Raw genomic sequence first — 15,970 nt, forward strand, 5'->3', positions numbered from 1 at the left:
GGCCCCTTATATAGATGTTGGGAGTCCTTGAATTAGACTTGAGTTAGAAGACTTGGTGGCAAGTCTCAGAATTAGAATTGACTTTGGAGTCCTAAGAGGCAGGAAGCTGATTCTTTATCCTAACAGGTTCCTTGAAGACCAATCTATAAGGATTTATTTCTCCACTAGGACTCATCTTATCAGCTGACTTATCCTTTATTAATTAATTATGAAATTAATTAATATTCAAGGTTTTGGGCCTTCTCAAATGGGCCTAGCTGTTGGCCCAATTCTGATGTGATTATTGTAAAATTAATTACATACCCAGGCCCTATTTTCTTCCTTATCATACCTTTTTTTAAATAATTATAATTATAAATAGGTACGTGTTAGATGTTTAATATTTATAATGGCTATCAGGTAGGGAAATTTGATGGATAAGACATGAATTTTGCAAGATAGGGATTCTTTAGCATTTAAAATGGGGGTGGAAAACTTCTTGATATATGTTGAAGAAAATTCTGAAGATAGTAACAAAATTCTTTGCCCTTGTCGACGATGCGCCAATTTTAAAAAAATCTCTGTAAAAACAATCAAGGGCCATATCTATGACAATGGCTTTTTTCTAGGTTATGTGCATTGGGTTTGGCATGGGAAAACAGCTTCCACGGGTCCTAAATCTTCAAGTGCTAGTTGTCCACCTGAAGAGCAAGCTCCAGACCCAGCTCCTGAGCAAGCTTCTGATGAAGCATCAGAGCAAGATCAGGAGTATGTCGCTGCTGTGAAAACTGTTGATGTTTATGAAGTGACATATAACTCGGGTCAATATGATAATGATTCGTATCAGTTTAGGAGGTTCGTAGCCAATGCTGAGCAACCTCTATATGAGGGTAGTGACTGTACTAAGTTAAAGTTGATGTTGAAGTTGCATAACTGGAAATCTAGGTTTGGTATTACCGATAGTGCCTTCACTGACCTCCTTTCTTCTGTTGGGTCTCTACTTCCCAAAGATTATGTGTTACTGTTGTGCATATGTTGTGTACTTGATGATTTCATAAACAAAACATCTAAGTAGATTTTACTTAGTGAAATAATGTAGCACTCGACGGATACGAATTATAGTCCCGACGGATAACTCATTATAGTCCCAACGGATGTTGACTTATTATCCATCGAGTGAGTAGCTTATGTAATAATGAGTCTGTAACACAGTTCTGTATACATCTTTGTATAGATTCTGTAGTAGCCTATAAGTCATGTTGACTTTAACTAGATATGCAGAATAGGTTGATTAATTGTATATAAATGATGTCTTGTAATTCTGCATAATTGAAATGAAGTCAAGTGCCAAAATAGCTACCGACGGATGATTAACAAAGCCCTCGACGGATGATCAAATGACTATCAACGGATGTTTAATATAGCAGTCGACGGATGATCATATATCCAACGGATGTTCATAAAGTCCAACGGATGATCATATAAAGAATTCAAACAGCAGTTGAACAGTGAAAGCTGAGCACAGCCGTCGAGATGTATACAAATTTACTGTGGAAGCCCATTAACTGGATAATAGAGGACGAAAAGTAGCAAAGCTTAAGACTGATAGTTTTTATATTTATTCAGTCCTTTTGACTTTGTAATCTTGGTAATATATAAACCAAGAACGTAGCAAATAAAAACAAGAGAGCTGAGATACAAAAATAGAGAAATCTTTGTAAGCAGAATCTTTAGCATTTCCCTGTATTCTCAGTAGTTCAATTTGTAAGCAGCTGTGAGCATTCTTGCACACAGAGTTCTCTCGATATATAATATATATCTCTGGTGGAATTGTTTAAATCCACCAGAAAGTTTTTAAAGACTCTTGTTTTTAATTACTTATGTTTTGATTCAATTAAGTTTCTATTCCGCATTGTGCTAATCAAAACACTTATATCTATATTCGAGTTGAACATTTTTATTTCGAGAAAAAGGTTCAAGAATTCCATTCAACCCCCCTTCTGTAATTCTTTCTATATTGTTAAGGGACTAATAATTGGTATAAGAGCTAGCTCTTAATCTACAAAGAGTTTAAAGATCAAAACAATTCAGCAAGATGAACAAGAAAGACGTTGGAGTCAAATTCCTTTTCTAGATAAAGATAAATACCATCATTGGAAGGTAAAGATGCATCTTCATATGCTTTCTCAAGATGAGGCCTATGTGGACTGCATAGAAAGAGGCCCTCATGTTCCAATGAGAGCTGCAATAGGAAACGAGCCATCAGTTCCCAAGCCAAGGCATGAATGGTCTGATCCTGACATTGAACAAGTCAGGAAGGATAAAAAGGCCATGAACATTCTGTTCAATGGAGTTGATGCAGACATGTTTGACAACATTATCAACTGCAAAACTGCCAAGGAAGTCTGGGATACTATACAGATAATCTGTGATGGCACTGAGCAAGTTAGAGAAAATAAGATGCAGCTCTTGATTCAGCAATATGAGCATTTTCATAATGAGGAAAGTGAGTCACTCACTGACATTTTTAGTAGATTTCAAAAACTACTAAATGCTCTTAAGTTGCATGGAAGAGTCTATCAGACTAAAGACTCTAATCTGAAATTCCTTAGATCTCTTCCAAAGGAATGGAAACCAATGAAAGTCTCATTAAAAAACTCATAAGATTATAAAGAGTTTACTTTGGAGAGACTGTATGGCATCCTGAAGACCTATGAGCTTGAGATAGAGCAGGATGAAAGGATGGAGAGAGGAAAGAAGAAAGGAGGATCCATTGCACTAGTTGCTGATTTGGAAAAGGAGAAGGAAGTGAAGATGGAAGCTGTTGAGTCAACTTATAAGGTCTGTGAGAACAAGGGCAAGGGGCTTGCACTAGAAAGTGAAGATTCATTGAGCCAAGATGACATGGAGGACATTGATGAGCACCTAGCATTTCTTTCCAGGAGATTTTCCAAGCTCAACTTCAAGAAGAACTTTGGAGCAGCCAAGCCAAATAGAAACATGGTGGATAAGTCAAAATTCAAATGTTTCAAATGTGGCTTGGCAGGGCATTTTGCAAATGAGTGTAGAAAGTCAGATTCCAGTAAGAAAAGGTTTGAGTCTGTGGATTATAAGCAAAAATACTTTGATCTACTCAAACAAAAGGAAAGGGCTTTTATTACACAAGAGAATGACTGGGCCGCAGATGGTTTGGATGAAGATGAAGATGCCAGCTATGTCAATCTAGCCCTAATGGCCAAGTTTGATGAAACAGAGACAAGTTCCTCAAGCAATCAGGTAATTAATACAAACCTTGCATATTTGTCTAAAGCTAAGTGTAATGATGCCATAATGACATGTCTACAGAATTATATCATTTGCGTGTTACACTTCAGTCTCTTACTAAAGAAAATGCTAAAATCAAAGAAAAAAACTTGTTTTTAAGTGAGAGGAATAATGTGCTTGAGTTTCAGTTTGTTGATTTTGAGAAACTAAGAATTGAGTGTAAGATTGCCAAGGAGGAATTAACTGAGTCCTTGAAAAAGGAAGAGATTTTAAAGAAGCAGCTCAAGCGTGAACAAGAGGTGATTAAAGCATGGAAAACATCCAGGGATGTCCATGCTCAAATCACCAAAGTTCAAGGAATTGAGTCTTTTTGTGATGAAGCCTGGAAAAAGAGAAAAGAGAAACTAGAACCTAATTTGGTAGATGGTTTGCTAACAGATGTAGACTCGACGGATGATGAGGACTATCCGTCGGATAACAAAAAGTGTTATCCGTCGAAAGATGAAAATCCTCATACGTCGGCTGTGAGCAAGCCCATTAGCAAAGCCAAACTAATCAAGCTAAATGAGAAGTATGGGTCTGTTTCCAAGAACTTTGTTTCAGGAGAGTCAAGTCAAGTTAAGAAAGGGAAAAAGGCTAATGTTGGTCACATGACTGTCAAACAGTTAAGTGACAGACTTGAGAAAATTGAGGTAAAAACAGAGACTAAAAGGAAAAAACAATAGGAATGGTAAAGTAGGGATTAACAAACACAATAACTACACACCTGATAAATATGCTCCTAGAAAAATCTGTGTCAAGTGTGGTACTGTAAATCATTTGTCTGTTAATTGCAAATCTGCCATGCTTACTCCCATGTCTGTTCAGTCTCAATTTCCTAACATGAATGCCATGCCTCCCATGTCTGTTAATGCTATGCCTACACAGAACATGAATGCACAGTTTGCTAATATGCCATTTGCACCTAATCCATATTATGCTACATATAGTATGCCTCAAATGCCATTTAGCATGCCTTACTGGAATAACATATTTACACCAAGCATGCCATTTCCTGTTAGCCATAATATGCATGATAATTCTGTTGCATTGAATGGTTTCAAAGGTCCAACCCAAATGACTAAGGAAGAATCTGAAATTCCTAAGTCAAATGAGATAAGACCTAAGAAACAGAAGAAAAAAGCTAACAAGGCAGGACCCAAGGAAACTTGGGTACCAAAATCAACTTGATTTGATTTTGATGTGTGCAGGGAAACAGAAGGAATCTTTGGTACTTGGATAATGGTTGTTCAAGACACATGACTGGTGATTCTATCCTGCTCACAGAGCTTAAGGAAAGAGCTGGCCCAAATATTACTTTTGGAGATGACAACAAGGTTATACCGTAGGATATGGCTTAATTTCAAAGGACAGTGTCATCATTGAGGATGTTGCCTTAGTGGATGATCTCAAACACAATCTGTTGAGTATCAGCCAGCTTTGTGACAAAGGCAATTCAGTAACCTTCAACAAAGAAGCCTGTGTTGTGACTAATAATCAAAGCAACAAAGTGGTTCTCACTGGTATGAGAAGAGGAAATGTGTATCTAGCTGATTTCAACTCATCCAAAGCAGAATCTGTAACTTGCCTCATCAGCAAAGCAGGTCAAGATGAAAGTTGGCTATGGCACAAGAAGCTATTCCATTTAAACTTCAAGACCATGAATGAGCTGGTAAAGAAAGAACTAGTAAGAGGCATTCCTCTAGTGGAGTTTACAAAGGATGGACTGTGTGATGCCTGCCAAAAAGGAAAGCAGATTAAAGCATCATTCAGGAAGAAACTTGATTCAGCAATTGAAGACCCTTTGCAACTGCTTCACATGGATTTTTTTGGACCAGTCAATGTATTGTCCATCTCAAGGAAAAGATTTTGCCTAGTAATTGTAGATGATTTCTCAAAGTTCTCTTGGACATATTTTCTAAAGTCTAAAGATGAGGCTAGTGAAATCATCATCAATCACATAAGGCAAGTCAACAATCATCTTGATTTCAAAGTTAGAAGAATCAGGAGTGACAATGGAACTGAGTTCAAGAATTCTGTCATAAGAGCATTTTGTGAAGAAAATGGGATTCTGCATGAGTTTTCAGCAACAAGGACTCCACAACAGAATGGAGTAGTGGAAAGGAAGAACAGATCACTTATTGAAGCTGCAAGGACAATGCTTGAAGAATCTAAACTACCAACATATTTCTGGGCTGAAGCTATAAATACTGCATGCTACACTCAGAACATTTCTCTGATTAATCAAGCAAGATGCATGACTCCCTATCAATTGTTCAAGAACAAGAAGCCAACTCTAAACTTTCTTCATGTCTTTGGCTGCAAATGCTATATCCTGAGAAATCAAACTGATCAAAATGGGAAGTTTGATGCTAAAGCAGATGAAGGAATTTTTGTTGGATATGTTGTTGGTAAAGCATATAGAGTCTACAATCTAAGAACCAACATTGTTGTGGAATCTATACATGTTGTGTTTGATGATAAAAAGATTGAAGGACTGATAGATGGAGATTACCATGAGAGCCTCAAATTCGACAATGTGGAGATGGTTAGTGATGACAGTGATGATGAGAGTGGTCAAGAAACAGTGTCTAAGGATAATGCAGACAAATCTACCACCAATGAAGCACAAAACTCAACATCCGTCGAGTTGCATAATGCTTCATCCGCCGGAGGGCAATCTCTGTTATCTGTCGGAAGACAACCTGCCTCATCCGTCGGTACTCAAAATTCACCATCCGTCGGGTTATCAAAAGGAGCAGGAGGTCAAGACAGATCACCTATAGAAAATTCCCCTTTCTCAAATCAAAGATCCACAAACTCAGGGGGAGTTTCTAGCAATCAAAACTCAATCACACATCAAGACAACCATGAGGTCTCTTCATCTAGAGCTAATCTACCTCAACAAAGGAAATAGACAAAAGATCACCCCTTTGAGCTTATCATTGATGATGTTTCTTCTAGAGTTCAAACAAGAAGAGCAACTCAGGAAGAATGTCTATACAGCAGCTTTCTGTCAAAGGAAGAACCAAAGAAGGTAGAAGAAGCTTTGTTGGATCCTGATTGGATTTTAGCTATGCAGGAGGAGCTAAATCAATTTGAAAGGAATAATGTATGGAAGCTGGTACCCAAGCCTAAAGGAAAGAATCCAATAGACACCAAGTGGGTATTCAGAAACAAGATGGATGAAAATGGCATAGTAATCAGGAATAAAGCTAGATTGGTTGCTAAGGGTTATTATCAGCAAGAAGGAATATATTTTGATGAAACTTTTGCTCCTGTTGCAAGACTTGAAGCCATCAGAATCTTCTTAGCCTATGCAGCCCATGCCAATTTCAAGGTGTATCAAATGGATGTCAAAAGTGCCTTTCTAAGTGGAGATTTGGAGGAAGAAGTGTATGTTAGTCAACCTCCTGGTTTTGAAGATCCAAATTTTCCAGAATATGTCTATTATCTTCTGAAAGCACTTTATGGACTGAAACAAGCACCTAGAGCCTGGTATGACACTTTATCAAAGTTCCTTTTGGAAAATCATTTCACAAGAGGTACTGTAGATAAAACTTTATTTTTCAGAAATGGTAATGGTTCTAGTACACTTGTTCAAATTTATGTAGATATTATTTTTGGCTCTACAAATGAGAAACTTTGCAAAAAGTTTGCCAACTTAATGTAAAGTAAGTATGAAATGAGTATGATGGGAGAACTAACTTACTTTCTTGGTTTGCAAGTTGAGAAAGTTAGTGATGGAATATTCATTAGTCAAACTAAATATATTTTTGATCTTTTAAAGAAGTTTGATCTAATGGATTGCACATCTGCAAAAACTCCCATGGCCACTGCAACTAAGCTTGAACTAAACACTACTGAAAAGTCTGTGGATATTTCAAGTTATAGAGGCATGGTTGGCTCACTTCTGTACTTAACAGCTAGTAGGCCAGATATAATGTTTGCTACATATTTATGTGCTAGATTTCAGGCTGATCCTAGAGAATCTCACTTAATAGCTATTAAGAGAATTTTCAGATATCTCAAGGGAACACCAAAACTTGGCATCTGGTACCCTAGAGATTCTGGTTTTGATCTAACTGGTTATTCAGATGTAAATTATGCAGGTTGTATAATTGATAGAAAGAGCACAACAGGAACTTGTCAATTTCTAGGAAACAAGCTTGTGTACTGGTTCAGTAAGAAGCAAAATTGAGTTTCTACTTCTACAGCTGAAGCTGAATATATTGCTGCTGGCAGTTGCTGTGCACATATTTTATGGATGAAAAATCAATTGCTAGACCATGGTTTGCAAGTTGAGAGGATTCCTATTTTCTGTGATAACACAAGTGCAATTGCCATCACTGAAAATCCAGTGCAACATTCAAGGACAAAGCACATAGATATCAAGTACCATTTTATAAGGGAACATGTGATGAATGGTACTGTGGAATTACATTTTGTTCCCAGTGAAAAGCAACTTGCAGATATCTTTACCAAGCCACTGGTTGAATCCACCTTTTCAAGGTTGGTAAGTGAGTTAGGTATGCTTAATTACTCTTAAATTTATCTGAGTTATTTTGCAAGTTGTAATGTCGCCAGAAATTTAGTTGATTTTTAAGTCTTTGATGAAATTTTGGCTAAGTCAAAATTTGCATCTCGACGGATGACCCTTATCCATCGAGTTTAGTCATCCGTCGATATACTACTTGCTAATAAAAGTCAATTATTTTTCTGGAATACTTTATGTCTCGACGGATATCAGTTTATCCTCATCCGTCGAATTGTCTAAATCTCAGCCGTTAATTCCCTGAACATTATCCATCGAGTATACTTACAGTTTGTAAGCATTACACGACGGATAATGGGTGGAATTTTTACAGTTTACTTTTAAACGGCTATTTTAGGCAATTTCTATTGGTTAATTTACTTTTCTTTATTACTTTAATCAGTATTTTTTGAGATAGTATAAAAGCTTATTTCATTCCAATTGTTTTCTTTTATCATTCTAAAATTCAACTGCTTTTATTTCATTCTCTCTCAAGCAAATATTCTCTTTCTCTTCAAGCTTTCATTCTCTAACAATGGCACCTGTAGTAAAGATTATGTCTCAAACTTGGTTCATTTATGAGAAGAACAACTTCACTGCTTTGGTCAATAAGGGTATTCAACAATCAGAGGACTATCACAAGATGATGGACTTTGTGAAGAATTGTAAGCTAAATTACGCCATGCTGGAGTCACCCACAATCTTCTGTGAAGTTGTTGAAGAGATGTGGACCACTGCTATCTACAACTCTGCTGACAAGACCATCACTCTAACCATCAAAGGTAATGAGTTATGTATCAATAGTAATGTGATAAAAGCATGTTTCAAAATTCCTGATAATAATGTGACTTCACCACACAATGACACTGATATTATCAATATGCTTAATTCCATGCATTATGCACTTCCTACTACTAAACTAAGTGATATTAGGAGATTGGGTCTTAGGAAGGAGTGGAGCTTCTTGTGTGATGTGGTTACTAAATTTTTCTCTGGAAAAGTCATTAATTTTGATTCAGTGAATATTTCCATGCTTAACATGCTATACATGCTAGTTACAGATAAATTTTATAATTTCAGTGACCTTGTCTTGTTTGAGTTAGGTTTTAAACTAGGTGAGTTAGCTAAAAGACGAAATAATGTGTATTATGCTAGATTTTTCATGTTATTGGCTAACCATCTATGTCAAGGGATTGTGCTTGAGAACCCAAACAACAAACTGGCTTGTTGGGTTCAAGAAAGAAGACTCATTGCAGATTTGAACAGAGCCAACCATCACAGGGATGTGCCAATGTTCTATTTTCGTGTAATGCAGGCACCTCAGGTAAGTGAGGTAAGTTCATCCATCCCTACAACTATTCCAACCTCCACTATTTCTTTGACTTCAGGAGTAGCTATGGCAACTGTGCCAATAACCAAATAGTTGCCTACCAAAGCCTCCAAACCCTCTACAATTTCCAAATCTAAATCAAAAAACCCCCTCTGGCATCTCTCAAAAGATGTCAATTGAAAAATCCACAAAAGCAAAAGAGGGGAGTGTAAAGGAGGGAAAGTCAGGTGGGGGAAGGGGTGAACATCAAAGAAACCCCAAGAATAAGGTTGGAGATTTGAGTGAATCCCAGCCTAGCCACACTGCAGTTTCCCAACAAACTGCAGTGCTTAAAAAGGATAAAAGCTCACTTCTAGCTGCATCCTCCCAAAAGGATGCAGTTATTGAACAAAGCTCTCATCCAAGAGCACATGCCAAAAGGGTTAGGGACACAAGGTCACCCCAAACTTACACAAGAAAGAAGAAATCTAAAACCTCTGGGGATGCACAAGGCACACACACAGTGCAAACTGGTGCTAAAGACACAGTCCCTGCACTCTCTCAAATTCAGTTTGATGTGGCTCCAATAAATGTGGAGTCACATCCAAAATCTCTAATAATAGAAGCATCTAAAACACCATACTCACCAACAAACTCTCTGGAAGTGGATATGATAAACACTTCAATTCCTGATTCCCCTTCTTTAACTCTGTTGGGGAAGTCAAAATCTAGTGCAAGTGAGCATCATCTTTTAGATGATTTATTGGCTCACTTGCCAATTCTTTCAGATACTATTGTGACATCTGTGCCCCAAATATCTTCAATCAACACAGAGTCAACAATATTTTCTCTTCCCACCTCATTCATTTCTACTATCTCGATGGATATTGCTCATCCATCGAGTAGTGATTGTATCCCGACGGATAAGCCTAACAGCAGTTATCCGTCGGATAGCATTACCACTCACTCCACGGATATCACTTATCCGTCGAGTATCTCTGCACAACTTCAAACTTCAATTATTTCAAGTGCAGAAGATTTAGTGGTTGTACAGTCACTCTTAGGACTGAGAGAGGAGAGTGTATTGAGTGAGAGGCTTGGTTGCTCCCAGGCAAAAGGAGAGGAAAAGAGTGAAAATCAGCAATACATTTATTCAGGATTGGCAAAAGTGAGTGAGAGGAGTCCCACCTTAGTAGGTGAAGGTGAGGGTGTGAGGGTGGGGAGCCAGGGTGAGACCCTGATGCAACAAAAGAGAGATTATGAGAGAAAAACAGGTACAGAAGTAATAAGGGTGGGTACAACCATTGCTCATGAGTCAATGATTGTGGATGATGCTGAAAAGGAAAGACAATTTCAGCAACATTACAAGGCTGTAATTGAAAACATTTCCTTGGATGCTGACACTTTTACTCATCCTGTGTCAGCCTATCAATTGTTGGCTGCTTAGGGCAATGAGGAGGCAGAAAAGACATTAAATTTGGTGCATACTTCAGAACCTCTAAAAAGGGATAAAGCTGCTATCAATTTAATGCCTCCTACAGCTGATGAGCCATCTGAGGAATTTGGAGTAAATTCTAATGATGATGACTCTATTTCATTTGATGGAAGCATAAACTTAGGGGGAGATGAAGGCCCAAGTTCTATTCCAGATTTACATGAATGGGCCTTGACAAAGGAGTCCACGCCAGGACAATTTGGTTTATCTTTGGTCAAACAAATCATGTCTATCCAAAAGGCCATTCAGAAGAGCTCAAATGCTGGTACCAAGGCTATTCTTCAAGCTCACCTAGATTCTCTACATCTCATGAAGATACCGCAATTAAGACAAAATCTGAGTGTAGATGAAATCAGAAAGGATATAGCTGACTTGAAGACCTACAATTCTGAGAAGCTGGATTTAGTCATGCCATATGGTACCATGCAGGATCTATTACTGAGACTGAGGAGAGAATCAGATTCTGAAAAGAAGCTGGCCAAGCTGGAAGATAGAGTTCAAGTTATTGAGAATTCTGTCGCCCTCCTTCTTCAAAATCAACAGTCTCAGACAAATCTTCTCATGCAACCGGCTAAAGCACAAGGTCTAACTCCTCAACTTGATGATAACAAAAAGGGGGAGAGAGAACCAAGTAAGGGGGAGAAAGGACCAAGTGAGGGGGAGAAACTTCAAGTACAAATCAGCAAAGTAATTGTACCTTCAATTACTGTCTCCAAGCCACCAGTCGCAGATGGTATAGATCTAATTAAAGCAATAGCAACAAACTTGAAAGTTGCTGAGAAAGGAAAGTTGAGTTTGATCAACTGGGATAAGATTGATGAGGATATACAGAAAAAGTTTGAACTTTTCAAGGAGCCAGTTAAGTCAGCCATCCATCACTCCCAAGTCAAGCAAATCAATGTGAATGAGATGAGCATGAATTATCTGGAAAAAGGACAATCTTCCTGCATCAAGTCTCCAAAGGCTGAAATAATTCTTAAACCAAGGGCAAACTATCCAAAATCATCTTTGAAGAACCCCTTGGACACTGTGTATGAGACATCCAAGCCTGATGAGAAGAAGCTTCTGTCAAGATCAATTATCTTCTATAAAGTTCCAGCTGATTCAGCTTCAAAAAGAAGAATTGCTAAGATATTCAGAAATGGAAAGGAAATTTGTGTGGTAGCTGGACATCCACAATTTGCTCAAGCAAAGAGAGAAGAAAAAGCCAGATTAAAGCAGGAAAAGAAGCAAGATGCTCTAGATGCAAAGAAGACTAAACAAAAGAAAGAGCAGATTGCTATCTTGGCCAAGCTACAGGCTGTGAATTCATCTCAACAAATTCCCTCTCAACCATTTGAAGCCACTGAATCAAGGAAGCAAATTGAAGAACAGAAGAAATCCCCAAGGAAGAAAGAATTGGCTAGAAGAACAAAAAGGAAACTGGATATTGTTGACAAGGAACTAGAAGATCAATTTCCTAAGGTACCCACACCAGCTACAACTCAAGCATCAAAGCCCTCTGTGGTATTTGAAGATATAATGGTGGTGGATCCCTAGAGGAATATTCATGGTGAACCTATTGTGCCCAAGGATGAGCCAATAGAGTGGGATAACATACCAATTCCTGACTTCAGTTTACCAATCCTTAGCAAGCCAAAAAGGACAAAGTCAAGGGCAGTCAAGAAAGTGAAGCTGTCACCTCTCAAATCCAAATCAGTAGTTAAAGCTCAACCCAAAGTCAACAAGGGAGACTACTTGTACTTTTGTGACATCAAAGAATTTTCTGATCTAAACCTCTATCTGGATGAACTAGATGAAGTGAGCGGAATTGATGCATACAGAAACCTACCTGAAAAGTTAGTGTTCAAGTACAAAGGAGGAAAGGAGATTGTGTGGCCACTTCACAGGATTCTTCAAGAGAGCCAAGCTATACTGATTAAAGTTTATTCATCCTACAAGAAGAACTTTGGGTTCAATGTAACTGCAAGAAGACTAGTATTGAAGAAGATTGAAGAACTAAGGAGTATTAGAGCTAAAGATGCACTCCCAAAGACTCTAATCATCCCATACACAGGGAGAAAAGTGCGTCTAAGGCCCTACTGGCTGATGGAGTTCATAGATGACAAAGGTGTGAGGAGATTCTTCAGGTTAAAAGACTAATTGAGTATAGAATGAGACTCTCTTGAAAATGTAAGAAAAGCTAGATCTCTCAGAATCTGATGAACTGGAATTCCACAGGCAGCTCCGAAATCAGATTGATGAAAACAACAGGATGCTTGGAAGAAGATCTAGACCTTCAAGAAACTAGAAAAATCTGCTCAGGCTAGAGGAGCATCTTGAAATGACTGTGAGCCAAACTTTGTACATTTTGATTATTTGAAGCACTTTCAGTATTATCTACTTGTCTTTAAAGCTGTATGTTTAGGATGTTTTGTTATCATCAAGTATCTCTTAATTTATGCCTACAATTCCAGTAGACATAAATTGGGGAGATTGTTGTGCATAGGTTGTGTACTTGATGATTTCATAAACAAACATCTAAGTAGATTTTACTTAGTGAAATAATGTAGCACTCGACGGATAAGAATTATAGTCCCGATGGATAACTCATTATAGTCCCGACGGATATTGACTTATTATCCATCGAGTGAGTAGCTTATGTAATAATGAGTCTGTGGCACAATTCTGTATACATCTTTGTATAGATTCTGTAGTATCCTATAAGTCATGTTGACTTTAACTAGATATGCAGAATAGGTTGATTAATTGTATATAAATGATGTCTTGTAATTCTGCATAAGTGAAATGAAGTCAAGTGCTAAAATAGCTACCGACGTGTGATTAACAAAGCCATCGACTGATGATCAAATGACTATCAACGGATATTTAATATAGCAATCGACGAATGATCATATATCCAACGGGTGTTCATAAAGTCCAACGGATGATCATATAAAGAATTCAAATAGCAGTTGAACAGTGAAAGCTGAGCACAGCCGTCGAGATGTATACAAATCTACTGTGGAAGCCCATTAACTGGGTAATAGAGGACGAAAAGTAGCAAAGCTTAAGACTGATAGTTTTTATATTTATTCAGTCCTTTTGACTTTGTAATCTTGGTAATATATATAAACCAAGAACGTAGCAAATAAAAACAAGAGAGATGAGATACAAAAACAGAGAAATCTTTGTAAGCAGAATCTTTAGCATTTCCCTATATTCTCAGTAGTTCAATTTGTTAGCAGCTGTGAGCATTCTTGCACATAGAGTTCTCTCGATATATAATATATATCTCTGGTGGAATTGTTTAAATCCACCAGAAAGTTTTTAAAGACTCTTGTTTTTAATTACTTATGTTTTGATTCAATTAAGTTTCTATTCCGCATTGTGCTAATCAAAACACTTATATCTATATTCGAGTTGAACATTTTTATTTCGAGAAAAAGGTTCAAGAATTCCATTCAACCCCCCTTCTATAATTCTTGCTATATTGTTAAGGGACTAACAGTTACCTAGTAATGCATATGAAGCAAAAAAAACCTCTCCAATTTAGGTCTATAGTATATAAAGTTCCATTCATGTTCGAATGACTGTGTACTGTACAGGGGTGTACATGCTGATGCAACCAAGTGTCCTAAGTGTCAACTTTCTTGGTGGAACTTGACAAAGAAAGGTGAAGAGATGGTTAATCTTTCAACCAAAGTCATGTGGTATTTTTCAATAATTCCTAGATTTAAACGTATGTTTAAATCTCCTTCCACCGCTGAACTAATATGTTGGCATGCACAACAGTGGACACAAGATGGTAAAGCGGCATCCAGGCGACTCTCCATCTTGGAAATATATAGATTATAGGTGGCCCTCCTTTGGTAGTGAACCGAGAAACCTTCGCTTGGCTTTGTCAGTGGATGGTGTAAACCCGCACAATAATGGCCTATCTAATAGATATAGTTACTGGCCAGTCATATTGGCGACTTACAATCTTCCTCCCTGGTTATGTATGAAAAGAAATTTTATGATGTTGTCGATATTGGTCCCTGGCCCGCATGAGCCTGGTAATAACATCGACATCTACTTACAACCGATGATGGATGATTTGAAAAAGCTTTGGAAGGAAGGGGAACCAAATGTGCATGACGCATATAACAAATCATTTTTCACTTTAAAAGCAGTTTTAATGTGGACCATAAATGACTTCCCTGCTTATGGAAATTTATCCGGCTGCGTCAATAAGGGTTATAAGTGTTGTCCAGTTTGTGGAGATGACACCGTAGCTAAATATTTGACTCATAGTAGGAAAATATGCTACCAAGGGCATAACTGATATTTGCCACTACATCATCCTTATAGAAGGCAAAAGGCCGCTTTTAATGGACGACAAAATTTTGGGCAGCCGCGTCGAACCCTATCCGGAGAAGAAGTGTTAGCAGAGCAAGAACAAATCAAATTTGAATTTGGGAAGAAAATGAAGAAGTCAAAGGTTGAAAGTCCATGGAAGAAAAAGTCAGTATTTTTTGAGTTAGAATACTGGAAATTTCACCATGTTAGGCACTGTATTGATATCATGCATGTCGAGAAGAATGTATGTGATAGTCTGATTGGCACATTACTAAATATGCGCCATAAGACAAAAGATAGTGCAGCAGCCCATCGCGATATGATGGAAATGTGCATTAGATCTGATTTGGCTCCCCAAGTAGGAGTAAAGAAAACCTATTTGCCTCCTTCTCCCTTTACTTTGTTAAAGGAAGAAAAAAGGACTTTCTTGTCATCATTAATATCGATAAAACTTCCATACGGACATGCATCGAACATAAAAAATTATGTTTCCATGCCTGATTTGAATATTTATGAGCTGAAGTCATATGATTGCCATAACCTTCTCCAACAATTACTCCCGGTTGCAATAAGCACCGTTCTTCGGAAGCATGTTAAGGTCACAATTATTAGATTGTGTTTCTTTTTTAATGTTTTGTGCAACAGAGTAGTAGACGTGTCAAAACTGGATAAGCTGCAGTCAGATGTCATACTGACCTTGTGTGATCTAGAATAGGTTTTCCATGCATTATTTTTTGATGTAATGGTACATATAGTAGTCCACTTGGTTCAGGAACTACACTTATGTGGACCAGTATTTTATAGGTGGATGTATGCATTTGAACAGTTTAATAAAGTACTAAAGAGTTATGTTTGAAACCGTTATTATCCCGAAGGTTGTATGGCAGAGAGTTACCTTAGAGAAGAGTCCGTAGAATTTTGCACCGAGTTTCTTAGTCAAAATTACTCCACTGCCGATCTTTCAAAGGACCAAGATAACAAGATATCTGGTCCATTATCCGTTGTGATAATAAAATTAGTGGAAGAGAAG

General features: G+C 37.7%; 1 protein-coding gene across 1 annotated transcript; it reads left to right on the plus strand.

The window, feature by feature from the left end:
* The first annotated feature begins 460 nt into the window (after window positions 1-460).
* Window positions 461-15,655, plus strand: LOC141660204 (uncharacterized). Its single transcript, XM_074467193.1, has 4 exons — window positions 461-972; window positions 14,208-14,312; window positions 14,395-14,872; window positions 14,996-15,655. The coding sequence occupies exons 1-4, from the start codon at window positions 461-463 to the stop codon at window positions 15,653-15,655; spliced, it is 1,755 nt and encodes a 584-aa protein (XP_074323294.1).
* Window positions 15,656-15,970: the final 315 nt, after the last annotated feature.

This window comes from Apium graveolens, chromosome 1 (assembly GCF_009905375.1).
Source record: "Apium graveolens cultivar Ventura chromosome 1, ASM990537v1, whole genome shotgun sequence".
NCBI lineage: Eukaryota > Viridiplantae > Streptophyta > Magnoliopsida > Apiales > Apiaceae > Apium > Apium graveolens.